This window comes from Anabrus simplex, chromosome 11 (genome assembly GCF_040414725.1).
Source record: "Anabrus simplex isolate iqAnaSimp1 chromosome 11, ASM4041472v1, whole genome shotgun sequence".
NCBI lineage: Eukaryota > Metazoa > Arthropoda > Insecta > Orthoptera > Tettigoniidae > Anabrus > Anabrus simplex.
The window spans coordinates 107,377,209-107,405,105 of record NC_090275.1 but is presented as its reverse complement, the minus strand read 5'-3'; the positions used below and the strand labels follow the sequence as shown (position 1 = coordinate 107,405,105).

The window sequence follows — 27,897 nt, the reverse complement described above, 5'->3', positions numbered from 1 at the left end:
TCGGCCAATTCAGAAAATTGCTTAATTTTACGTTTTTCGTAGCATTGGATCCCTCCTTTGTATGCTAAGAAAGCTTTTCAACAATAACAGAAGTCTGTTGATAGCGTTACAAAAGCGGAGCAGTTTGCATGCGAGAAGTTTTGTAGATCCAAAGCTGCGAAGGTAACTGATTGCTTAGCAACGCAACCTTCTTTCTTTTTATTGTGATGTGAAGCGTTAGCTGAAAGACAATCTGTAGCTGATACACTTTTTATTCCTAGGCTCAACAAGAGCGGTTCTGTGAACGACTTTCCAATATGCAATCTCAAATTATGGACTATAGAGAGCGCCTGTGTAAAACCCCCTCTTTTTCTCCACCACCTGTTCCTTGACGCTCAGCTGGGAGTCCGTTCCATTTTCAAACTTCTGACGCCCCATTTCCATTTTAATACAACTTTTTCCCCTTTCTCGTTTCCTCCTCCTGCCAACACGCACCTTCTTCATCTTTGACCGTTCACACGTGTAAGAAGGACTCATTTTCTTCCGTGATCTCAATTTCCTGTTCATATTCCCCGCCCTCCACCCCACAGTACGTATTTGTGAATTTATTCTCTAGTGTTTGTTGCCAGAGCTCTACTCTGATGCTGTAATACTAAAAATTAAGGGACGGATTTGGTTGACCAAAAATCACAGAAAAATGATCTATAAACTAAAAAAAAAAACTTTAAATATTTGTCCAAACTGAATTTTGGCGTTTGGGTAATAATGGTTATACGAGTAATACAAGATGACCCAAAAGTCCGTTAACATTTGACGAGGCAATATTTCACGGAATATTCACACAGGATTGGTATGACATGGAGTTTTATTGACACCAAAATAAAGTCCGCAAAATGACGAAAGGGCTAAACCGAGACGAAACGAAGATACGGTGTTCGTTGGACAGAGGAACACAAGAAGGACCACTCAGAAAGTATGAGAGAATTCTAGGCTCAAAAGAAAGTAAAGTTCACTGCCAAATATAACAAGACTCAACGTGATCCTCGATGGCCCCAGCGAATAAATAATAATAATAATAATAATAATAATAATAATAATAATAATAATAATAATAATAATAAATCTACAAAGAATTTTGAAGAAGCTTTGGAAACGAAAACAGCAGTCTGTCTGGATAAAAGAAATAACAGAACACATGCTACTTTTTTTTTTGTTATTTGCTTTACGTCGCACTGACACAGATAGGTCTTATGGCGACGATGGGATAGGAACGGCCTAGGAGTTGGTAGGAAGCGGCCGTGGCCTTAATTATGGTACAGCCCCGGCATTTGCCTGGTGTGAAAATGGGAAACCACGGAAAACCATCTTCAAGGCTGCCGACAGTGGGACTCGAACCCACTGTCTCCCGATTACTGGATATTGGCCCCACTTAAGCGACTGCAGCTATCGAGCTCGGTCAGAAGACATGCAAGAATTAGACATAACGCTGGAAGATTTAAAGAATAAATCAAAGTAAATAAATTCAAGCATAGTAAAAGTAGATTCCTACCAAAAAAATGATAAAGAAAGAACTAAAAGGTTATTTTCAGAAGAAGAACGACGACGAAGACCAGATAGAACGAAGAAATACTGGAAGAACAGAAAGGAAAACACATAAACCATCATACAAGACCGGACAGAAATTGACTGCAGTGCTCCAATGCGACCGCAAAAGCACAATAACAATAATAATAATAATAATAATAATAATAATAATAATACGCGGTCGGGGATGAGGTGAGATGAAGATATATGGCACGTTTTTACGTCCAGGTGCCTTTCATGACGTCAGACTAAATTGAGGAGCGTATGAAGATGAAATGAATGTTTTTTCAGTTTGTTTTTCCTTGCACCGAGACACGTAAGTCTTATAGCGAAGTTGGGATAGGAAAGGGCTAGGAGTGGAAAGGGAGCTGCCTTGGCCTTAATTAAGGTACAGTCCTAGCATTTGCCTGGTGTAAAAATGGAAAACCACAGAAAACCATCTTCAGGGCTGCTGACAGAGGGGTTCGAACCAACTATCTCTCGAATGAAAGCTTACAGCTGAGCGACCCTAACCGCACGGCCAACTCGCTCGGTATGAATAATGGTGAATGAGGGTAAGATGGTGGAAAGAATCGGCTGTGGCCTGTGAAAGGCAAATCCCAGGGCAGTTCCCAGCAAATGAATGTAGAAAATTACAGAAAACCATTGTCAGGACAGCCGACAGTGAGCTTCGAACTAGTGATAGAATAATCGAATACAAAATAATCGCTCATTCAATTATTCGATTATATTTAGCATTCGAATACTTTTCTATTATTCATTTGAATGAATGAGGCAATCGAACAGTATTTTTTTCCCATCCGATTATTTTTTCGATTATTAATTCGGAACTGCATTCGAATGAATGAGGCTATTAATAGTGAATGCTTTCGAAATAATCGAATGAGTTTATTTAGTCATTTAGTTCCAACATTTGGAGATACGTTTGGAAGAAGGCGTATTTCTATTTTTCATAAGAGTTCATCTATTCGCTTATTTCAATCGATAATCCATCCGACTCACACCGAAAAATTGATTCATTACGCATCCGAATATTCTATGCGATACAACTGAATGATATTTGAAACCCATTCGATTATTTTATTCGATTCTTAAAAGTACTCGATTATGCCCACGCTACAACTGAATTATATTTGAAACCCATTCGATTATTTTATTCGAATATTTTATTCGATTATTAAAAGTATTCGATTATGCCATCGTTGCAACTGAATGATATTTGAAACCCATTCGATTATTAAAAGTATTCGATTATGCCATCGCTGCAACTGAATGATATTTGAAACCCATTCGAATATTTTATTCGATTATTTAAATAATCGGATGGAGGTTATTCGATGATGCTTGTTGTTTTAAGGGCTTAACATCGAAGGTTATCGGCCCTTGGGGGTTATTCGAATATTGAAAATATTATATTGTGCCATCACTGCACTAAATGATATTTGAAACTCATTCGATTATTTTATTCGAATATTTATTCCATTATTTTATTCGAATATTTATTCGATTATTTAAATAATCGGATGGAGGTTATTCTATTGTTAAAAATATTCGATTATTCCATCACTATTTCGAACCCACTCGTTTCCCGAATACAGAGCTTGGCTCCGTGTTCGTAGTGCTGAACTTGCGCGGCCATTGCTGCGCGCGGTAATATATAATTAGTCTGTTATTATTATTATTATTATTATTATTATTATTATTATTATTATTATTATTATTATTATCATCATCATCATCATCATCATCGAACCAGATCTTCACATATTTAAGGATAAGAAGTTGGTTCAATCCTCGCCGCTAGATGGGGGCTTCATTAATTCCATTCCTGACCCGGTCAATGACTGGAAACAGGCTGTGGATTTTCAAGAAGTTGGTTCAGGGAGGTGGAAAGGGACCTACAGGAGATGAGGATCACTCATGAAGATATACAAGAAAGCAACCCGCTCAGGAGGAAACTGAAAGACCACCAAGATTTTCAAGAAAGGCCAAAGTTGAAGACGGGCAAGACGTGGAGGAGAATAGAGCAACACCGGCAACGAATGAAGGAGCACTGGGCAAAGATCAAAGCCCAGAGAAGAGGTCCTTAGTAGGCCGGTACGCACAAAGAAATAATAATAATAATAATAATAATAATAATAATAATAATAATAATAATAATAATAATAATAATAATAATAATAATAATAATGTATGTTCTGTCCTCAGCCCTCAGGCTGGTTCGATCCTCAACAGCTCCGCCATCATCTGTCGTAGATGGCCTAGGCATCACTGAAGAGGCATACTAGAAAAATGAGGGGTGAGGTAGGTTCTCGTTGCTTTCCTCACCGAGCCAGGAGTTGCTATTACATATCAGTCTTTCAAGCCCTCTGAAATATATGCATCAACCGACCCTATCAGCAACATTTTTACACCATTCATAGCAGGGACTGGCTGCATAAGAAATGACATTACTGGCACCACACATACCTCAGTCACTTTCATATTTTCAAAGCGAAGGATAAGACTGAGACAGGTCAATGAAATGAAAGTAAGAAAATTGCTCTAGCCTATACCAGAAGACATAGTTAATGCACTGTAAACACTATGTCCCGCCAGCAAAAGCATAATAATAATAATAATAATAATAATAATAATAATAATAATAATAATAATAATAATAATAATAATAATAATAATAATAATCTAAGTCAACTATCTGTTGACAGACTGAAATCCGTTCTCTGGCTAAAAACCGGCTTCTTGCACGGCCAAACAGAAGATTTCTTTATGGGAATCCGGGATAGAGTCATAAACAACCGTAACTACCGCAAATATATCTAAAAGGAAGAAATGAATGACAGATGCAGGAGATACTGAGAAACGGCTAAGACAGTGGTGCATATTGTGGGTGCAGCTATAAACAGTAAGTTCGTCGCCATGATGAGGTAGCGAAAATTGCATCGAAGGCTGGGAATCAAGTCAGGACTTGCAGATGAGAAAACCCCCATATTATGATCACAGTCCCTAAGCAGATACCCTAATTTTTGTAAGAGTTGCACGTCTTCTTCACTTCCCTCGAATAAGGGTTGATCACCTTTAAAACAAGTCAGCATTAACGCAATCGGGTGCTTAACTTGCACTATTGTGTAGTCTTAACTGTATTGCATTCCCATGCAGCGATCAAAGCAGACGATTATGATTCACTGTCTGCCCAAACACCAGATCGGCACTTTTCTTAGAACATCGCTGACTACACAGCTCTGACCGCCAGCCGTTGCAAATAAGATAATTAATTTCTCTTCTCGCTTCGGCGCCAAGGTCCACCTTCCTACAGTTTCCTGTGCTACACAATGAAAGCATGCACACACGCACTGCGCTGCCATTGTGTGTTACGGTCGAGGGCGGAAATGTCGTCAACAAAGGCTGGCCGAGATTATGTCGTCTCTCGTCCAGGTGCTTCCTACATCGTCATATTATGATCAGCATAATGTACGGGTGTATGCTAAGTGCTCGGCCCAAACTGCTCCACCGTCAGCTGTCATAGATACTATAGCCTAGACACACAGTAGACTCCTGTAAACTCTACTTAACCTCCTGCCTCTGCTGCTCTATTTAAGAATCTGCTTGCAAACCGATAAGAGAGACAGCACAAACAAATGAACAGTTATTTATAAAAATCAAATAAAACAAACACAAAAAATATAATTAATATTCAGGTGCAATATTCAGCATTTTAAAGTCAGAAATTATCTCACACAGTCACTTTTTATATATAATTGTGCATTGTGTGGAACTTCTGAAAGCAGGATGAAATAAGTTATAGGCTTTTTTCTACAAGTATTGCAGAAAAACACTGTCTCACGTCGTAATTCAGGCTTACTGTTCATTGACATATTTAGGAGTTCACCTAAAATGCTTTGAATTCAGGAAGAGTAAGATCTACCCACGACCTCCAAATAGTCTTCAGGTCTGCCGACAGTAGGGTACGAACCCACTATCTCCCGAATGCAAGCTCACAGCTGCGCGCCCCTAACCGCAGGGCCAGCTTGCCCGGTACACTTCTACTTAGCGTAGTCTTAGTGGGCTTATTCGCTGATAACAATAAAATAATAATAATTCAAATTTATACACGTTTCCTCTGTAGGTCTGTAAATTAGCCAGCAGTCTCCTATATTAGTTCCATAAGTTGACAGTGACTTAAATCTTTAAAAATCCTAGGTAACGCACGTATTGTCTTTGTCTCTACAATCCCTGGATGCACTTGGCGGCATACTGTGTCGCCTACTGCGGCAGCAAGATGAACGTTGGATTTTTGTCTCTAACATTTCACCCTTTGTCTTCCTTCACATCGCCCCAGCCTCAGTCGGCACATAAATGTCATATCTAATCCACTGGTGGAGATTAATGTGCGAGTTTCTTTTGTATGGCTTCCCGGAAGAACGCGATTACCATATCGCTTTCGTAGAAATTCTAGCTACAACCGGAATACGATCCCTACAGGGGATCGATAATGTAAGGTCGAGGTATCGGTAAGTTCATATTCATATCAATCATGTGAAGTGTGATTTATCTCGTAACTGATCGTGAATAACTTTTCTAAGGGGATAAGGATCTGTGCATTAGCATATAACGTTATTGAGGAGCTCTTGGAAGTGGACAGTACCTAGCACGAAAGTTGTGACGTTAGTACGACAGCATATAACTTTACTCAGGAGCCCTTGGTAAAGTGGACTATAATAGATTTGTACTATGTCACCTATGAAGATGGCATTAAAGCAGCAACATATAACGTTACTCAGGAAGCCATGGGTGTAGACATCTGATCTGTGTTTTGTAAGTTATAAAAACTCCAAAAAAGGAGCGGTATTATGGCCATTATGCATTTGTCAGTCATAAATCTGTTTGTAAATATATCGTGGGAACTCAGTATTTAAGTTCAAGGATAGCGGGTTGTGGGCCAGTGGCGTAGCAATATTAAGGGGGACAATACATGAAGAGTGTTTCTTTTCTCCGTTAATATTTGCTGTATCGAAAAACTGTACTTAATAAAAGTTGTGCGATATATAATTTCTGATCTGTTATGTTTTATTTGCACCCTACAGGGAAAAATAACGAAGTCATTCGGGATTATTAGGCCTACATGTTTGTTTACGAACATCGAAATATATCTGCAAATGTTATGTCATAAGAGACAGGTTTAATCCGAGATTGAAAAGAACGGTTAGCCGAAAACTTGAAATGTACCGGCAAAATTATAAGTTTATTTATAAAGGTTTGTATGTTGAATTTTCAGCCTGAAGCTTGGTTTGATCGTCAAGAGCTGTCATAGGTGACCTAGGCGTCACTGAAGAGGCGAACTAGGGAAATGAAGAGTGAGGTAGTTTCCGTTGCTTTCCTCCCCGAACCAGAAGTTGCCCTTACATATCAGTTTGCCAAGCCCACTGAAAACTACGCACTAACAGACAATTTCACATCATTCATAACAGAGATTGGCTGCAAGGAATAGCATTACTAGCATCGCTCATAAGTCAGTCACTTTCGTATTATAAAAGCCAAAGATGAGAGTGAGACAGGTCAATATTTTAGCTCATACCAGAAGATACTGTAAATTCTAGCCGTCTTACTAATAAACGGTGTCTAACTTTTATACAAGGCTTATACACCGTTTGTATGAAATTCGTTACTAATAAACTGTGTGTAAGCCTCCTGTGTAACATCTGTTATAGTTATTCATTGAATTGCTTATGCAGACCAGGACACTTGTATAAGCACTGTACAGCAGCGAGTAGCGGAAAAAGAAACGAGTGAGCAGTTTATTTTCGTGGCATTTACCGTCTGCAGTAATATAATCGTGGTCAAATATTCGACTTATCCATTTAACATTGAACACACATTGAAGGAATGGACGATAACGTTGATGATCTTCACGATATTTTAACATAGAAGACATACACCATTTAGAGGTTATGAAGGCTAGACATCTTCGTAAAGTAAAACACTTTTAAAGAAACGGAATGACAATGAATAACTATAAAAGAAATAATGGTTGGGCGAATTTTTGTGTAATAATGTGTTACTGCTTAATAGACTTTTGGAATCGGGAGTATATTATACATTATCTGCCTCTACAAAGATCTTTCTCAAATTTGAGTATAAAAAGGGACATATTACTTGACATAAAAAATGTTATAACTTGTAAATCGTACGTAATATGATTTCCATACTTTGTAGTTGAATACGCAGATATATGATGTATAAATGCCTAATAGAAACTTTTTTGATCAAACCTTTCTTTTATCTACAAAACGGTTTTTCCTTTCTCCTGAAAAGTAAGGATTTGGGAATGTGTACACTTTTCAACACACCGATTCAATTACAACTGCTTATGTTTTCCGTACTATCCCAGTTAGGAGTTGTTGATCTTTTCTTAAGGTTTTCCATTTCTTTCGTGGCGTTCATTACACAAGCAAGCTGAAGAAATGTTGATGTCAATATAAGCCAATTTTCAGCTGTCTCACTTTGTGTTGTCACTGCCTTCTCGATATGCCGTGCTACAGCGCGACTTTCCGGAAAGTTTTGCTCGTAGATACGTATAAGGGAAGGTCGGGAGGTATCGGACGGCGGCTGGTGTCGGACAATTCACAGATGTCTTTGTTAGCAGCATGTGGCAGCACCTGTTTAGATACTCACAGGTCTGCCTGCATGTTTGAAGGGTGGGTACATCCTATTCAGTCGAAAGGCAGGGTCGTTTGTGAGTGGTGGTGTATTTTTGTCCTTTGTGTGATTTTCGGCCGGCACGGATTTACTTTTACCAAGAAGTAGCAGCAACAAGGATAAGTTGCATTGAACTTTAAGTACATTAGCAGAAGCAGTATTCCTTACTCTGTAATATCGTGGGTTTAGAATCAGTTTCTTTTCGAACGTTCTCGTTCAGTTCCAGTTGTTTCTTGAGAGAGTCATTCGGGTGGTATCGAACATCACAGGTTGCAGTTCCGTCCAGGTTACTGATAGTACTATCCTTTGTTTTAGGTAAACATGGGGAAGATACGAGGATAATGGGAAGAAAGCAATATAATATTAGCCGTGAATAGTGTCAGGGACAATAGAATGAGTATTAGAGAGGCCAGTCAATGTTCCTCTGTTCCACAAAAGCACGTTAGATGATAGAATTAAGGCTCTTGAAGCTGGTAAAGAGATTCCAATAAAAGCGTATACGGCGAACAGTGAGACTTTTCAGAGAACATTCTCAGATGAAGAAGAGAATGAACTGTACGTGCATATCAAGGCCCCGACAGCCAGCTCATGCCACTCATCAAAACAGGATTTTTAAAACTTGTGTATCAATTTCCTGAGGAATTGAGAGCTGAATATAGGTTTAATATAACTAAAATGATGGCAGGAAAGACCCTTTTTATGATTTTATGAAGAGGCATTAAGACCTCCGTTTGAGGACGGCTGAGTCTATCAGCTTGCAGCGAGCAGTAGGCTTCAACAAGGAGCAAGTGGACATATTTTTGATAAATTAAATGATGTTATGACTAAATATTTGTTTAGTCCATCAATAATCTTCAACGCTAATGAGTGTGATATTTGCAGAACGGCTAAACGTTAATTTGTTTTATTTTGAATGTGAAAAAAATAAATTTTTGTTAAAAAAAATTGACCGTCCAGTACCACCCTCCATTTTTCAAACCTACGAAAATGTAATGACCTCCCTAAATTGTTAATATTGTCCGTGTTTTTAATTGCGATTAAATATATTCTAGTGAGTACGTTGATACAAGAATATAGATGCTTATAAAATGCATTACATGAATTTTTTCCTATTCCATAAGCAAATTATGGCAGAAAAGTTAAACTGTCCGATACCTCCCGACTTTCCCCTACGTGCTGTATAGTAATACAACGCGTATCATGGCACGGGGTATTATTGATACCAAAATAAAGTTCACAAAATGACCAACAGATGGCGCTTCATAAGATACATAAGCATCAATTAGCGTAATAAAGACGATGTTCTTTATGAGACATACTCAGCGTGTCGGGGGTCATTCATCAACACCTGTACCCGAGGAACAATGTTGTGAACAGTGCTGTACAGTATATCCGTAGGTATGGTGAGAAATTGCCGTCGGATGTTGTCTCTTAGCATCCCGAATGAGATCGCGGTAGACTTGCAACTTCTTGTGTACTTTATTTTGGTGTCAATGAAACCCTATGCCACGCCAATCGTGTGTGTCAGTTATTACCTCTCTACCTCCAGTATTCCGTGAAGTAATGCCTCGTCAAATGTTAACGGACTTTAGGATAAGACTTTAGATATCAGAGCGTAATTTAAAGCGTAATTTTTTTGGCTTACATCTATAATTCAGTTACAGTATGGCCAAACTGCGACGTTTTCAAAGCTCTGAGGCGAGGATTCCAGGTCGCATAACGTGCGGAGTCGTGCAACAATTGTGTTGTGCAGTCAGCTGTGGAGCAAACTAAAACAGGAAACATTCTCCCCTGTTGTAACATCTGGCGATTGATGGATTACAATAAGGAGTTAGAGGGCTGCCTTTCGTAGGAAGTAGCGTAGGAAGATATATTCCAGAGGTGCTCAACTGGGCGCCCGTTTAGGATTACCCAGTGCGGCCGGGCTGGCTTGGCGTAAATACGGGCAGCTTACGTAGCAAGCATGCGTCACAATCAAGGAAGAGAGCGAACACACCTGGCAGGAGACTGGAGCAGTGATGTTCCTCGCACATACGCTCACCGCCTGCCCGTCCGCTTACAATGCTGTACGCCCGCGGGACGAAGCACCCAGCGCGAGCACCTCTCATGTTGGGTTTGTAGGTTACTTATTTATTGACTTGTTTTGTTCCAGCGGGTAGGAACTGTGAGGATGAAAGGCAGACGGTTCACCACATAGTGAGCGAGTTCCCCAACTGCGAACATAGACAAGTGTACGCCGATTTTCTGCACATGACAGATGAAGCAGTAAGCCCTACTTTACGTGTAAAATCCTCATTAAGAGTATAAACACTGTATGTGTAATGTGTCATACGATAAATAAATAAATAAGAACGGGAGCACGAGTGGGGAATGGGTACTCTCGCCGTTGTTGTTCAACTATGCGCTTGAGACCCCCCCTGTGGGTGGGGGACGCAGAGGAAGAATACACCCACGGTATCCCCTGCCTGTCGTAAGAGGCTATTAAAAGGGGCGACCAAGGGATGATCCAATTAGAACCATGAGACTACTTGTAATTAGTACCATCACGCAGGGAACTGCATGGGTCGCATTTACTTGCGCGTAGTACTACTATGTTAGGTACGCAATAGATTTGTGATTAGTAGCGACAGTGTGTGAATCAGAAGGTGGGTCCTACAGTGCCTGTTATTCGTACACCTATATGAGCGACATGGTTTTGCCTTACCTATGCTCAGTTCCCACTATGTGAGGAATTCCACGGGATAGTACGAGTCCCTGTGGTTAGTACACTTATGTGAGGAACGCCATAGGTTTGCGTTGCTTGTAAATAGCGCCGCAATGTGCGAAACACCATAGGTCAGTGTTACATGTGCGCATTACACTACCTGTGAATAGTACCAGAATGTGCGGAATACCGCGAGTTTCCGCTACTTTTGATTTGAACCGCAACATTACACATAGCATGGTTCTACTTTCCTAGCGATAAATACCATTATGACGGGCTGATGACCTGGATTTTGGACCCGTTTCGACTATAAACATAATCAATTCAGCATCGTGTTATAGAAGCAGTCCCTTGGTCCGTAATTCTATTGTTTTGTGTCAGCTTCTGTGCATGCGAGGCATCCACTGATCGTTTTAAATTCATATCCGTCTATCCATCCATTCATTCTTCGTCCTCACGCTTTGAATTCTGGTCAGTGGAGGATTTTGGACTTTTAAGTTGTCATTTCATTTCATCTCATTTCGTACCATTAGGGGCCGATGGCCTCGATGTTAGGCCCCTTTAAACAACAAACATCAGTGAATCAATCAATCAATCAATCTGTGCGCTTGAGAAAGTACTTAGAGAATGGAACAGAAATATAAAGGGTGGAATTGGACTGGGCTGCAAAAAGAAGAACCTTAGGCCGGCAGATTCGTTACGGTGAAGGAGATGTTCGGAGAAGGTGAGGGAGTTGCCGGCCGTAGCCTATACTAGGAACTATCCCGGCATTCGTCTTAGTGCAGCAGAATGGAAAACCACGGAAAACCATTCTCAGGACAGCCGACGGTTGGAGCTAGCCGTGAGGTCCAGCCCTGTCCCGTCTCCCGAATGCAGAAGCGTAGAGCCACGGTAGAGCCGGTTGGCCGGTCAGAGTGCAGAACTGTTGGACCACGGACCAGCCGTGGCCACCCAAAGGCCGAGACACACTCCGCATCTACCAACCAGGAAAAAAATCAATTGTATTGCTTTTTTTTAAGATGATATGGCCTTTTTAGCTGAAACAATGGAGGAAGCAAGGGAGCAAATCCTTGACCTAGAGAAACAACCAGATAAAATAGGTCTTAATATCTCCTTCGAAATTGTTTGACAAACAACAAACGCTCACATAAGTACCTCAAAGTCCAAGAACAAAAGATTGAAATACTAAAAGAATTCAAATATCTGGGAAATGGATTAGTTGGAATCCTGTGGGATTCAAAGCAATAGAATTCAGGAAAAAAAACTTGAATTGGCCTTCCAACTAAAAAAAGATACATACAACAAGAAATCCCTTTCATGAGGGTCCGAAATTAAACATTATAAAACAGGGCTTAAACCAGAAGCAACAGAAACACAAAACATGATTTTCAAAGGCCGGATGGAAAAGCTCGAGCTAAAAGAAACGAAAATTTTCAGGGCCAAAATTTCAGGATGATAAGATAATATACACCAAGAATGAAACACACTACAAGAAAGTTGAAAAACTCGTAGATACTATGCGAAAAAGGATATGTTTACGATCATCTTCTCAGAATTAACTCTAATAGATTAAGCAAATGTCCGGCTCTCTGGTGTAGTGGTTAGTGTGATTAGTTGCCACCCCCGGAGGCCCGGGTTCGATTCCCTGCTCTGCCACGAAATTTGAAAAGTGGTACGAGGTCTAGAACGGAGTCCACTCAGCCTCGGGAAGTCAACTGAGTAGAGGTGGGTTCGATTCTCACCTCAGCCATCCTGGAAGTGGTTTTCTGTGGTTTCCCACTTCTCCTCCAGGAAAATGCCGGGCTGGTACCTAACTTAAGGCCACGGCCACTTCCTTCCCTCTTCCTTGTCTATCACTTCCAATCTTCCCATCCCCCGCAAGGCCCCTGTTCATTACAGCAGGTGACACCGCCTGGGCGAGGTCCTGGTCCTCGTCCCCAGTTGTATCCCCCGACCCAGAGTCTGAAGCTCCAGGACACTGCTCTTGAGGCGATGGAGGTTGGATCCCTCGCTGAGTCCGAGGGAAAAACCGACCTTGGAGGGTAAACAGATAAAGAAGAAGTAGAAGATTAAGCAAACAAATCTTTGACTTCGTCCGTAACCGCAACTGGTTTAAGGAAACTGAGAAAACCTAGTAGAATTAAAAATTACAGAAAATTCACTTTTCAATCTAAAGACGAAAATACAAGGTTGCTAGACAAATCTACATTAAAAGCCAAACTTATTATCTCGGAAGACGAGAGGAAAGGAAGATCGGATAGAATGAAGAAATACTGGGCACTAAGAAGAGAAGAACACACAGAGAAATGATTGATTCATTGTACCCCAAAGAGGATGAAACGAATGAATAAGAAATAGATAAATAATGATAAGCTGTCACGTAGCGGCACCATCGATTGTTTCTGTTTCCTTACAGCTACAGGACCTTCGGTGGTGGTTCTTGAAGATCTAACTAGCCTGTCAGACAGAATGCTGTACGCGGACCCAATAGAATACCATAGAGGGCCATTGTGGTTTGGGCGTCCCTGATTTCTAAACTGTTCGATGATGACACCGAGCTAGAACGAGGGCAGTTTGACATTTCTAATAATGCGAGGCCCACTTAACCCGAGAAGGAGCCTTCAGATGACATTGCTTAATCAATCTGACCGCTGAGGAAGCGTGCTGCTATGTTTTTAGAGCGACAAGACGGACCATTTTTTTACGTTCCTCACAGAGTTCAGTGTAGCCAGGCGAGTTCTCCAAGATCATCACATGACCGAGGACTTCATGGCAGAGAGGTGTGGAGGATGGCAATACAACTTCCTGATTTGTGTTATAGAAATCCCAGTTCCTCTAATGAATGATCAGGGAAGCTGACTTGTGTTCATATGGTCTCGGGTTCGATTGTAGTTGGAGTCAAGGATTGTATCTGTTTCTGGTTGCTTCCAGTGGCTAATTAGAACTAGGATTTTGATGACCCTTCTTCTTCTTTTTCCAATGCGTATCCGTCATCGGACGTTTTCGATCATTTTGACTATCTTACGTTTGTCGGTGGTTGTGCGGAATAGCGAAACAGTTGATTGTCTGAACCACCGTGGCAGGTTCTCCAGCCATGATGCGCGGGGTCTCCCAGGACCCCTCTTCCTCTCGATCTTCCCTTGTATAATTATTTGGAGGAGGGTGCCTCATGATATGGCCAGAGTAGGAGAGCTTCTTGATCTTAACAACCCTACACAGTGCTACACATCCTGGTCAATATCTCCTCTTTGCGTATTCTATCCACCCATCTGATACGAAACATATGACTGTTGACCCACATTTCAAATACTTCTAATCTCCTCATGGTACGCTAACCTCAGCTGAGGTGTTAATGAAGATGAATGACATTTGGTAAGGAGATGGAAAGAATCGATTGTGGCCTATGATTCGGAACTGTACCGGCATTCGCCTGGAAGAAAACATGAGAAAACCACAGAAAACCATACTCAGGACAGCCGACGCTGGGTTTCGAACCCACACGTCTCCTGAACGCAGAGCGTGACTCCTTACCGTAGCGCCACTCCACCCGATACAGTAGACACTGGAAGTTTTGAAAATTGGAGCTCTGATGATGTTCATAGAAAATGGCCTTTCGGCCTCAATTGAAACAAAATGCGGGTATGCAATTAAAATAATCCCAATCGGCATTCGGCATTTAACTTCCTCTCATACATTCAAATCTGTCTGCCTAACGTATTTCCTGGTCACATATAACTGAGTTGTGTGGGTCAGTGTGTGTATGTTGTGTGAATGGGTTGTCTTTTATCTAATAATACACACTTCAGTCATTAATTGTTTTATTATTATTATTATTATTATTATTATTATTATTATTATTATTATTATTATTATTATTATTATTATTATTATTATTATTATTATTGTAGCCTCCGTGGCTCAGACGGCAGCGCGTCGGCCTTTCACCGCTGGATACCGTGGTTCAAATCCCGGTCACTCCATGTGAGATTTGTGCTGGACAAAGCGGAGGCGGGACAGGTTTTTCTCCGGGTACTCCGGTTTTCCCTGTCATCTTTCATTCCAGCAACATTCTCCATTCTCATTTCATAGCACTTATCACTCATTAATAAATCACCTTGGGAGTGGTGACCCCATTGTAATAACAGCCTATATATCTTTCATTCATTACATCCCTGACCCGGTCAATGACTGGGAAACAAGTTGTAGGTTTTCATATTATTATTATTATTATTATTATTATTATTATTATTATTATTATTATTATTGTAATACTTCCTATGTTTATGCTTTTTAATAACATTATCACTCTTGTTGCCTTACTATTTTTTATTTTTTTACAATCTGCTTTACGTCGCACTGACACAGGTAGGTCATATGGCGACGATGGGACAGGAAAGGGCTAGGAATGGGAAGGAATCGGCCGAGGCCATAATTAAAGTACAGCCCCAGCATTTGCCTGGTGTAAAAATGGGAAACCGCGGAAAAACATCTTCGGGGCTACCGACAGTGGAGTTCGAACCCACTATCTTCCGAATGCAGGCTGATAGTTATGTGACCCAACACGCGCAGCGACTTGGTCGGTTTACTCATTTCTTCGTGCTAGTTGCTTAACGTTGCACCAACACAGATAGGTCTTATGGCGACGATGGGACAGGAAAGGGCTAGGAATGGGAAGGAATCGGCCGTGGCCTAAATTAAGGTACAGCCCCAGCATTTGCCTGGTGTGAAAATGGGAAACCACGGAAAACCATCTTCAGGGCTGCCGACAGTGGGGTTCGAACCCACTGTCTCCCGGATGCAAGCTCACAGCTGTGCGCCCCTAACCGCACGGCCATCTCACCCGGTGGTTTACTCATTTGTAACCGGAAGTTAATATTTTTACACTTTCGTCATATTGTTTGGTAATTAATACGTAAAACACACAACTGTAGTTTAATAGTTTAGCGGGCAAGTTGGCCGTGCGGTTAGGGGCGCACAGCTGTGAGCTTGCATCCGGGAGACAGTGGGTTCGAACCCCACTGTCGGCAGCCCTGAAGATGGTTTTCCGTGGTTTCCCATTTTCACACCAGGAAAATGCTGGGGCTGTACCTTAATTAAGGACACGGCCGCTTCCTTCCCATTCCTAGGCCTTTCCTGTCCCATCGTCACCATAAGACCTATCTGTGTCGGTGCGACGTAAAGCAAAATAGCAAACAAAAAGTTCAACAGTTTACATTTTCTGCTATCGATTATAGGCTAACAAAATTCATTTCACTTGACCACTTGAGGTACAGTACTAAGTATTTAATTGTGTTTATCTTGCATCGACAGAATTGCATATCTGTCCCTAGTATTTAGTTTTTTGTAGAAATACTTTGTCTTTCTTTTATTTTTGGTTTAAAGAAATTATTATTGAAAGTGGTTTAGTGTGAGAGAGGGTCGTGATCCCTAACTTCACGACAAATGTAAGTCAAGAATAAATAAATAAATAAATAAATAAATAAATAAATAAATAAATAAATAAATAAATAAATAAATCGGTCAATAAATACACAGTATGGCTGATCACTAAATCACTTTCACACGCGTAGAATAAGAATTGTTCTTCGTATAGAACCTCGGATGTAGAGCACATTATTTTGAATATTGAAAGGGTGGTTGTACTGGACCATTATAAATGGATGGTGAAACTGAATGTTTAGAAAAGAGGGTTTAAAGTATGTCTACCAATAGGAAAAATGAGTGGAGCCACGGTGGCTTCTTCCAGTTCCTAGTCGTAGCCCTGTTCTATCCTAAAATCAATAGCAAAATAAAAAATGTTTAGTCCCCTTCATTTACCCTTCAGTTTGCATGTATTACGCAGTCTGATTTGTTTTGAAATGTAAGGAAGTGCTCCATATTCTCTGTGTTACTGACTTTCTTTGAATGTTATCTCTGTTCTTTGCTCCTTATCTCCGAACGATAAGTTAAAGTGAATATGTTGTTACTTGCAGAGCCGCGTTCGGGTGTGGCAGAACAATTTGTACTGATACGCTCACAAACTAAAGAAAGAACATACAGATATTTCCTTTGTGCTGTGATGACCGCAAGTAACCACTTACCATGCTGACGGTTGATTCATGTCGTGTTCCATTCGATGGTATACGTGAAACATTTGCTGGTGACACAGTGATTTGTTTCTCAGGGGAAACAGAATATTTTCTGTGTGTGCGCGTGTTGTGAAGAAGTGCAATTTTTGTGTATTGTGTGATGGAAGAAAATATTAGTGTCTATGATCTGCGGTGAAGATCCCAAGGATACCAACAAAATGCTTATAACGCAGTACACAGCCCTGCTCCTACAGACCAGTTCTAGGAAGACTGCAGCCACCATAGTATCACCATCTTATCTTGGGTGAGTGAATACATAATTTGTTATGAGTTCATGTATGCCTATGGTTTTGTACTTCCTCTTCTTATTACAAGACTGATTTAGATAATTGTGTATTTCAAATCAAAAATGTGGTTTCCAATAGGGAATCATAATTTGTTTCACCGATCGATAATATCAGTATTGCTTAGTTGTGTATTTGTCGAAAAAATATAAGTATTATACATTACGAATTTTGTGTACTTTTCCCCTTCATTTTTAGCTGATGCTCCCTCTTTGTCAATGTTTATTGATATTTGTTACAAATGTAGAGTATTTGCGTGCACAAATGTTTTCCAATTACAGAGCCTAATCCAGAGGTGTTTAACTTTTAATTTATAACCACTTCATTATAATTGTAAAAATATTCGCGGATCTCTTACCGCGTTTTGTTACATGTCCCATTCAAGTCTACAAATTAACAAATAAATAAATTCAGAGATAGGGTCGGTATTATTAACATATACACCATTTAGCTGGGGGTCATCCGAAAATTTGTTTAACGTGACGCGACGAAATGTGTGTCGGAAGTGTAACCATAGCAACCGTGCAGACTGTTATGTAAAATATTGTTACCTAGCAACCGTGCAGACTGTAATGTAAAGTATTGTTACCTAGCAACCGTGCAGACTGTAATGTAAAGTATTGTTACCTAGCAACCGTGCAGACTGTAATGTAAAGTATTGTTACCTAGCAGCTGTGCAGACTGTAATGTAAAGTATTGTTACCTAGCAGCTGTGCAGACTGTAATGTAAAGTATTGTTACCTAGCAACCGTGCAGACTGTAATGTAAAGTATTGTTACCTAGCAACCGTGCAGACTGTAATGTAAAGTATTGTTACCTAGCAGCTGTGCAGACTGTAATGTAAAGTATTGTTACCTAGCAGCCGTGCAGACTGTAATGTAAAGTATTGTTACCTAGCAACCGTGCAGACTGTAATGTAAAGTATTGTTACCTAGCAACCGTGCAGACTGTAATGTAAAGTATTGTTACTTAGCAACCGTGCAGACTGTAATGTAAAGTATTGTTACTTAGCAACCGTGCAGGCTGTGTCTTATGGCTGGTGGTCATCTGAAATTAGCAGCCGTTGATGGATGGCCGTGACCAAGAGGCGTATTTATGATCATTTAATTTTCGCAAAGGGAAAAGTGGTTTATTTGTTGTGTCCCTACATCAATCTTTACTCATCAGCACGTTCAGAAACGTTATGAAAAATGTTTGGCACGTGGTGGTACACATTTGGAACACAGTTTGAATGCAGTTAAATAATATTTCAGTATCATTTATTTTTCCGCGAACAGTATAAAGTGTAGAAATACTATTCGTTACTAATTTGTAAATTTCATCATAGGACTTCTATCTACCAGAACATCTTATGTATTAATAGGCCTGCCTGATCATCTGTTACACTGTAGGTGTGCATTTCTCTTTTTCCTTTCTGTGGTTTGTGGATCCAACAATAGATTTGAAGGTCACATTTCATTACATATTTTATTTGTTTATTTTTTGCATCTACCTATTATGCCATTGTTTTACTAATGCACCAGCTGTACTTTTTAAATGTTTAGTTTTAGTATTTGTATTGCCTGTTTGAATTGAATTGAATTTTTGCAGATTTCGTTTTTGTGATGTTGATTGATATTTTACTAACTCTTTTGTAGATTTAGTATGGGATTATTTCGTTTCGCGTTACGACAGGCAGGGGATACCGTGGATGTATTCTACCGCCCCCACCCATAGGGTTGAATTACTGAGATTGTACTTCTTCAGTCAGGATATCGGACAGTTTCTGTGCAGAAGGTTCTGGCATTGGACAGTGAAGTAGAAATGAAATGGAGTATGGCTTTTAGTGCCGGGATGTGTCCGAGGACTTCGGCTCACCTGATGCAGGTCTGTGCGTCGTGATGAGGAGGAAACGATGATGAAGACGAGACATACACCGAGCCCCCGTGCCAGCGGAATTAACCAATGATGGTTAAAATTCCGCATTCTGCCGGGAATCGAACCCGGAACTCCTGTAACCAAAGGCCAGCACGCTAACCATTTAGCCATGGAGTCGGACACAGAGAAGTGACCTGCTGCAGTTCCACTGCCTCAAGGCCGCTCTGCCATGCAGAGGGAAAGGACTCGCAGGTGTGTGTTAGAGACCGGATATACAGTACATGACGGGCAACAGGTTCGCTGGCATGGGTCTTTCATTTCGTCTTCTTCTTCTTCTTCTTCTTGGTCTTTTCCCAACGACTTGGGATTGACACTCAGCTGTATTCAGTCCAGTTGTCCGGCTCCATGGCTAAATGGTTAGCGTGCTGACGTTTGGTCACAGGGGTCCCGGGTTCGATTCCCGCCGGGGTCGGGAATTTTAACCTTAATTGGTTAATTTCGGTGGCATGGGTCGTCTTCATCATCATTTCATCCTCATCACGACGCGCAAGTCGCCTACGGGAGTCAAATCAAAAGACCTGCATCTGGCGAGCCGAACTTGTCCTTGGACACTCCCGGCACTAATAAACCATACGCCATTTCATTTCAGTCCAGTTGTACAGCCGGATGCCTTTCCTGACGTCAGTCCTTTGTGGAGAGATACGTTCATTATCGCGTGTTTCTGTACTGGTGTTGTATTCCGATGAAAATCCACAGCCCGTCAGGAATAGAATGAATGAAGCCCCATATAACGGCTACCGAAGCCTGTCACACTCCTCTGGGGCAATGATTGATGACTGACAGATGAAATGAAATGGTATTGGAGAGTGTTGCTGGAATGAAAGACGACAGGGAAAGCCGGAGTACCCGGATAAAAACCTGTCCTACATCCGCTTTGTCCAGCACAACTCTCACATGGAGTGACCAGAATTTGAACCACGGAACCCAGCGGTAAGAAGCCGGCGCGCTGCCGCCTGAGCCACGGAGGCTCCTTGAATTGCGATGTGCTGCAGTAATTCAAGACATGTCTTAAGACGAACACAAACGCCCAGTCTCCGAGCTAGAGAAATTTACCAAATGCTATTAAAATCCCCGGCCCGTGATTTAGGCTACTTTTTCACAAACGATTTGTTTAGGTCGCTCTCCTAGATACTCGAGCCTCTCATTTCTCTAAATTTGATCTGTTTAGGTTTTTTTTTTTCGAATTTAAACTGCAGAGAACTTAAGGCTTCTTGGCATTTCTTCTCTTCTCTTCCCAGAACCACTTCATTCTTCCGCTTCTCATCTTTCTCTCCTCTTCGGAAATTTTCTGTTTGGGTCTTTTTAGTAGTTTCTCTTCAAACGATTTCAGACTATGGACTTTCCTTGTGAACTCGCTTCTATTGTGGATCATCTCTAGTTGTTCCACGTCCCTCTTGACCTCTTCTACACACTTGGAGGGGACCTTTAATGCCGTGATGTATCCGAAGATCCTTTTGGTCACTCGTTTGTCATCCATTCTTACCAGGTGCCTGTAGAATTTCAGCCTTCGTTTCCTCATTGTGCCCGTGATCATTTCAGTGTGCTTGTAGAGCTCCTCAATTCTCCTGTTCTTCCAAGTCCCATTAGTAATCTTAGAATCGTCAGTTTCCTTCTTCTCGAGTTCTTACTGCTCCCATTTTTTATTTATAATAACACACTCTGAAGCATACAATCGTTTTTCATCTTTATCTGTTTACCCTCCAGGATCGGACTCATCGAGGGATCCCACTTCTACCGCCTCAAGGACAGTGTCCTGGAGCTTCAGACTCGGGGTCGGGGAATACAACTAGGGAGGATGACCAGTACCTTGCCCAGGCGGCCTCACCTCCTACGCTGAACTGGGGCCTTGCGGGGGGATGGGAAGATTGGAAGGGACAGACAAGGAAGATATAAGGAAGCGGCCGTGGCCTTAAGTTAGGTACCATTTCGGCATTTACCTGGAGAGGAAGTGGGAAACCATGGAAAACCACTTCCAGGATGGCTGAGATGGGAATCAAACCCACCTCTACTCATTTCATCTCTCAAGGCTGAGTGGACCCCGTTCCAGCCCTCGTACCATTTTTCAAATTTCGTGGCCTCCGGGGGTGGCAGCTAATCACACTAACCACTACACCACAGAGGCGGACAGCATACAATCCTTCCGCTTTTATTACCGAGTTACAATCTTAGTTTTCATTTATTATATATTATTTCGTTTCGTCCTGCTATGGACCACGCTAATTCAATCCTTTTCTGTTTTGAGCTTCACTCTCGCCCAGCACTTCCGCATCCTTCTTCGGTGAGCTGCCTTCTGTTCTTCGGTCTACGTCTTGCCTGTCTTCATTTTAGGTTTTGTTAAAGTACTCTGTAGACCTTCAAGTTTCTTCTTTAAAGCGTCACGTTGCAAGATGTCATCACGTAAGATCCACAATTCTTGTAGATCCTTTTCCACCTCGGTGAACCAGACCTGTTTAGTTCCCTTATTCACGTACGTAAAGATTCGAGTGGAGAATCTTTCTGGTCTCTTTCGTGTTAAGAGACAATAGAAAGAAATCCTTCTTTTCCTAATAGAACCTGTTATTTTCTCCATATGCCGATATAGCTCATTATTGAGCCTTATCCTATAATCTCCATTTTCATTTACTGGCCCAAGATCTTCCTTAGAATCTTCTTTTCTTTGGCTTCTAGTTGTTCTGCCAGACTTCTTTTCATATTCATTGAGAGGCCTGCTGCTGTATATAGAACTGCAGGTCGAATTACTGTACAATAAGCTTCGATAAGAATGATATTGACTGTTTGTTATGGATATCTTTGGTGAGGAGGTACACCATTTCCATCTGGTTGATTCTTTATTTGAATACCTCTCTCTCAGAAATATTAGGTTCTATCCACTCGCCTATGTATTTAAATTTTTTCCCCGTTTTATTTTGACCTTTTTCTTCACATCGTTATGAGCTATTTAGAAGCTCGATTGAACCAGCTTAGCTGATGTGTTGGCCTTCTTCCCCTCCCACTGAGCTGCTGCTTTCGGTCTTCTGGTGTTGGGTTTGTCTTCAAACTGGTGATTGTCGATGTTGGTTCTGCATTTACATCTGTCCTGTACAATGTCTTCCGAGCTCTGTTGCAGTTTCTTGATTTTAGATGAAAGGGCCATGTTAAGATTTTTTTTTTTTTTTTTTTTTTGCTATTGGCTTTACGTTGCAGCGACACAGATAAGTCTAATGGCGACGATGGGATAGGAAAGGGCTATGAGTTGGAAGGAAGTGGCCGTGGCCTTAATTAAAGTAGTCTCAGCATTTGCGTGGTGTGAAAATTGGAACCCACGGAAAACCATCTTCAGGGCTGCCGACAGTGGGATTCGAACCCACTATCTCCCGGATGCAAGCTCTTTGCTGTGCGCCTCTAACCGCACGGCCAACTCGCCTGATAAGAGAATTCTTTTAGATAGTCTTTTACCGTTCGTTCTGATAATTTGTCCATAATATTTCAATCGTCTTTTCTGAAAAACGTGAGATTTTTTCAGGTTTAGCTTTCCAAGATATTGATCTTTTTATTGCACCTGTTCCAAGTGATCCTGTAAGCTTTCTGTAATTTGGAATTCCTTTCTTGACTTACTTCGCAATTTAAACCAGATATTTGAATTGGTCCACATGAAAGGTTTTGTCGAATTTATTACCATAGATTGTCCCTCTAAGTACCATGAATCTTCTACTATGTATTGAGTTTTCTCATACGAGATTTTGAAGTCCCGTTTTGGTGGAAATTTCATGTAGTTTTTCAATGAAATGAATTGCTTGTTGCATGTTATTGGAAAGGATTGATATGTCATTTGATTTTTTATTATTGTTAGAAATGAAAACCTACAACCTGTTTTCGACTGACCGGGTCAGGAATGGAATGAATGAAGCCCCCATCTTGCGGCGAGGATACTACTTGTGCCGGCTGCTGAGGCCTGTCCCACTCTTCTGGGGCAATGTTTAATGACTGACAGATGAAATAAAATGATAATGGAGAGTGTCGGTGGAATGAAAGATGACAAGGAAAACAAGAGTACCCGGAGAAAAACCTGTCCTGCCTCCGCTTTGTCCAACACAAATCTCACATGGAGTGACCGGGATTTGAACCACGGAACCCAGCGGTGAGAGGCCGGCGCGCTGCCGCCTGAGCCACGGAGGCACTTATTATTATTATTATTATTATTATTATTATTATTATTATTATTATTATTATTATTATTATTATTATTATTATTATTATTATTATTATTATTATCTCCACTGTAATAGAGCCGCTCCCGCCTGGTGGTATTTCACGCGCCCTGCTGTAATTATCGACAAGCCTCTTTTAAAGCTGTTGATACGCTCTATAATTTCAACTTATTAAACGTAATTTATACTGGTTAAACATAATTACGGTGTAATGGTCTATGTTATGGCCTCAGGGTTGTTTAGTGACCAATATTTTTCGCCTGTTATTTTTTCTCCTCTCTCTCTCTCTCTCCCTCTCTCTGTCTGTGTACTATTAGCTATCATTACCTAACGATCGATCTGATCGGTACATACAACCGATCGTTCATGCGATAATGTAGTAACTTGGCACTGGTCTGTACGAAGATCCGGTTTGGCTGAGACCTGGTTACAGGAAATTCCGCCTCTCAGGCACTAATATTTCAGAAGAAACAAAGTATTTCATTCAGGTGCATAATTCAGAGTTAATAATAATAATAATAATAATAATAATAATAATAATAATAATAATAATAATAATAAAAATACACACTTCCATTTACCTTAATTTGCTGATGACATTGCTATCCTATCCAACAACAGATAAGAAGCAATCCAGTCTGTAGAAATACTCCATGAAATAACAGCCAAAACAGGACTCCGAATTTCTCATGAAAAGACAAAGTATACGGAAGGGACTAGATCAGGTTTCCACAGTCAACCATTAATCGCCAAATTTAGAAACATCGCCGAAGCATCTAGGCAAAATTGTTGATCCAGCAAGGTTAAATCAGCAAGTTAGCAAAGAAAGAACTGCAAAACTTCAAAAGAGCATACAAAATTCTTTGGAACAGATACAGTAAAATAGCTATATCAAAAAAGCCAAAATTACGGCATTATAACACCTGAAACTATTATAATTGGGTAGAGGCGCGTGGCTGTGAGCTTGCATCCGGGAGATAGCAGGTTCGAATCCCACTATCGGCAACCCTGAAAATGGTTTTCCGTGGTTTCCCATTTTCACACCAGGCAAATGCTGGGGCTGTACCTTAATTAAGGCCACGGCCGCTCCCTTCCAACTCCTAGGCCTTTCCTGTCCCATCGTCGCCATAAGACCTATCTGTGTCGGTGCGACGTAAAGCCCCCTAGCAAAAAAAAATATATATATAATTGGTGGCAAATCTCGAATGAATATGATCGAAAAACAAGAAAGTAAAATCCTCAGAAAAGTCTTAGGGCCAAAGTGGGAAAATGTAATTTGGATGAAAGAGAAATCACATGAAATCTATCAAGTTACAGAAAAAGAAATCATAAATATTATCAGGAAACGGCGACTATAATTTTATGATCACTTATATAGAACGCATAATAACAGCTCACAAAGAAATAACTGGCTAAAAGAAATCACTGAAGACCTAAATTAAATTCAAGATAGAATAAAATTCAGAACTTTAATTCACAAACTCAAACTTTCTGTAAAGCCCACCCGACTAAATACAGGTTGGACTGAACAACGTAAAATGGAACACAGCGAGAGGATGAAGAGATACTGGGAAGAGAAGAGGCAAAAACTAAAATAGTGCTAATAAGTTCGAACGTGCTCCTTAGTTGGGCATGACTAGTCAATAATAATAATAATAATAATAATAATAATAATAATAATGAGAGAAATTTATTAAAGAAATAAATCATCCGTCCTCCAATGAGGGTGACCATTTGGATCCGGAATACACTTTCAATTTCAATTTCAATGGAGTTTAAAGAGATCAGTTTTATCGTTGAAGCTGTTAACTTCTTTTTTCCCAGAGTTAGTGGGGGAGGAATGTCAATCACGTTCTCAGGTACAGATGGAAGTGAATGATTTGCAGAGAGTCCCTCAGTATCTGCATTACTATTTTTTCTAACTCGCAGAATGGAACTTTCAAGTTTTGTAGGAAGTTCGATGTCTGACTAGGGAGGGCGCCTCTTGCTCCGAATAGCAGGTCTCTGACAATCCACCGATCGATAGGTATTTTATACTTAGGCGAAAGGTAAGGCAAGCATGGAACATAAATAGCTTGCTTTTCTTGGTCCACATCCCGAGCCTGATCCAGGTCCCTTTCAAAGCGAATGGTGGGATCTAAGACCATCGCTTTAATGTTCTCTCTGTTGATGGCTACGATGTCCGCCCTCCGATTAGAGTCATCGGTAGAGACGCAGTGAACCTCCGCATGCACCTCCCATCCACGCTGTCTCAAGCCTTGAGCAATCGACGATCTTACACGGTGGTGGCGGTGGTTGCGCATTAGTTCGGTGCTCCGGCAGAATCCCAGCACATGTCAAAGGGTTTCTGCCTCGTTGCAGCCATTTTCGCGGAAACGGGTTGTGTTGAATGACCTACCGGGTACCGACCTGACTGTGGTGAGGTTGCATGTCATCTTCACTGCATTTATGTATTCAGAGAGGACAGAGGTGGACAAAATTATAAGAAGTTCTGTAAAAGAAATAATAATGCTGCCTGATGATACTCCAAATTCGATGCTGTATAGTGCCAGAAAGGTCAGAGCGATGGGAATACTTTACGCAGAATGGGAAGCTAATGTACAGCATTACAATATTTGTAATCGCTTACTCCATGTTCAGGACGTTCACCTACCATACGTAAGGAAGTTACCTGAAGAACAAGATATGACACTCCACAGACTTGACATAAAAAAGAAAGTCTCCCCCCAAAGATTGACGGAAGAAAACTACGTGAAATTATGAGAAATCGATCCTTTCAGTCGTGGTGCCAGCTACCACATAAAGGAAAAGGAGTAGTGTTATATTCAGATTGCCCGAAAGCAAACTCCTGGATGACTCATAAATCACCTCTGTCCTCTTCTGAATACATAAATGCAGTGAAGATGACATCCAACCTCACCGCAGTATGGTCGGTTCCCAGTAGGTAGTAATAATAATAATAGCAGAAATCCCAGAAAAATGAAGAATAAAATTGGAAAACCTCGAAATGTTTACGGCCAAAATAGGATTACAGGTTTGCTATGAAAAAATAGAATGGATCACTAATATCAACAAAGCACCTTCATAAATTGAAATGTCCAAAAACAAAAGAATTAAAAGAGTCAACAAATTCAATAACAGTAACAGAGGTAGGAAAGGAGAGCATGAAGGTACGATTTCACAAAGTGGAAAAAATGAAGCTTATCACGTAACGATGAATATAGACAAGAAAATGTCTGTATCCAGGAATGCTAAATTCAGACTCTACAAAACTGTAATTCTTCCAGCATCTTTATATGCAACTGAGTGTTCGAATACCTTCTCAAATAGAAGGATAAGCAAATCAGAAAGAGAATCCTAAGGAAAATTATGGGACATATTTCTGAAAATGGCAAATGGTAAATTTTTATCTGCTGTCCCTTTCACTCCCCATATTTCTCGGAAAGGTATCTGACAACCTGTAGGAAAAATATCCTTCGTTCTCTAAGGATGTGGATTCCAAAAGAGTATGGATAAGGCTATTTTATTTCACAGTTCTTTAACTTAGTACTGAACCTTTTGATGATAGAGTATTCTCGTTTATTGAAACTCCGACGTTATTCGGGTATGTTGATTACCCAATTAAAGTGCTCAGAAATGACTACATAATAATGTAGAATAAAGAGACATAAGAATTTAATATAACGAATTGCTCAAAATTACAAAATAATAAGGTAAATTAAAAACCTAATTAAGTAAAAAAAGTGTTAAATTTCCCCATGGAGTAAATTAAAGGAGTATTAATATGTCGTATATGTCTTTCGGTCATGGCAGTCCATCAACGGCTGCTAATTTCAGATGACCGCCAGCCATAAGACATTGTCTGCATGGTTGCTAGGTAACAATAGTTCACATGATGACCTGTACGGTTGCTAGGTTACAGTATTTACATCACAGCCTGCATGGTTGCTAGCTTACAATAATTCACATCACACCCTGCACGGTTGCTAGATAACAATACTTTACATCACAACCTGTACGGTTGCTAGGTTACAATACTTTACATCACAGCCTGCACGGTTGCTAAGTAACAATACTTTACATCACAGCCTGCACGGTTGCTAGGTTACACCTCTGTCACACATTTTGTTATATAACGCTATTTTGTTACACAAGTTTTGGGATGACTCCCAGCTCTAAGACATATTTATGTCAAAATTACTTAATAAATACACATTTCTGTAATCAGGGGGCCATTACAAGTATTTACATAGTCTACATAAGTTAGCAATGTGAATGATGCACATGTTTAAAGATGACATGTTATCAAAATCCGCGTCCTGCTTATCGACATCTTCAAGGACGTCCATGAAGACCTGAAGCAGAACAGAGCAAGGACGGTGGAAGGAAGGGAAAGAATACAGGAAGTCTGGGCTACA

The 27,897-nt window shown here is 40.6% G+C and overlaps 1 protein-coding gene across 1 annotated transcript in view; it reads left to right on the top strand.

The window, feature by feature from the left end:
* Positions 1-17,083: 17,083 nt before the first annotated feature.
* Positions 17,084-27,897, top strand: part of spri (sprint) — a 648,574-nt gene continuing 637,760 nt past the window's right edge. Inside the window, exon 1 of the mRNA XM_067155462.2 lies at positions 17,084-17,335. Coding sequence (XP_067011563.2) covers positions 17,214-17,335 — 122 coding nt within the window. The 5' untranslated portion in view covers positions 17,084-17,213. The remainder of the gene's footprint in view (positions 17,336-27,897) is intronic.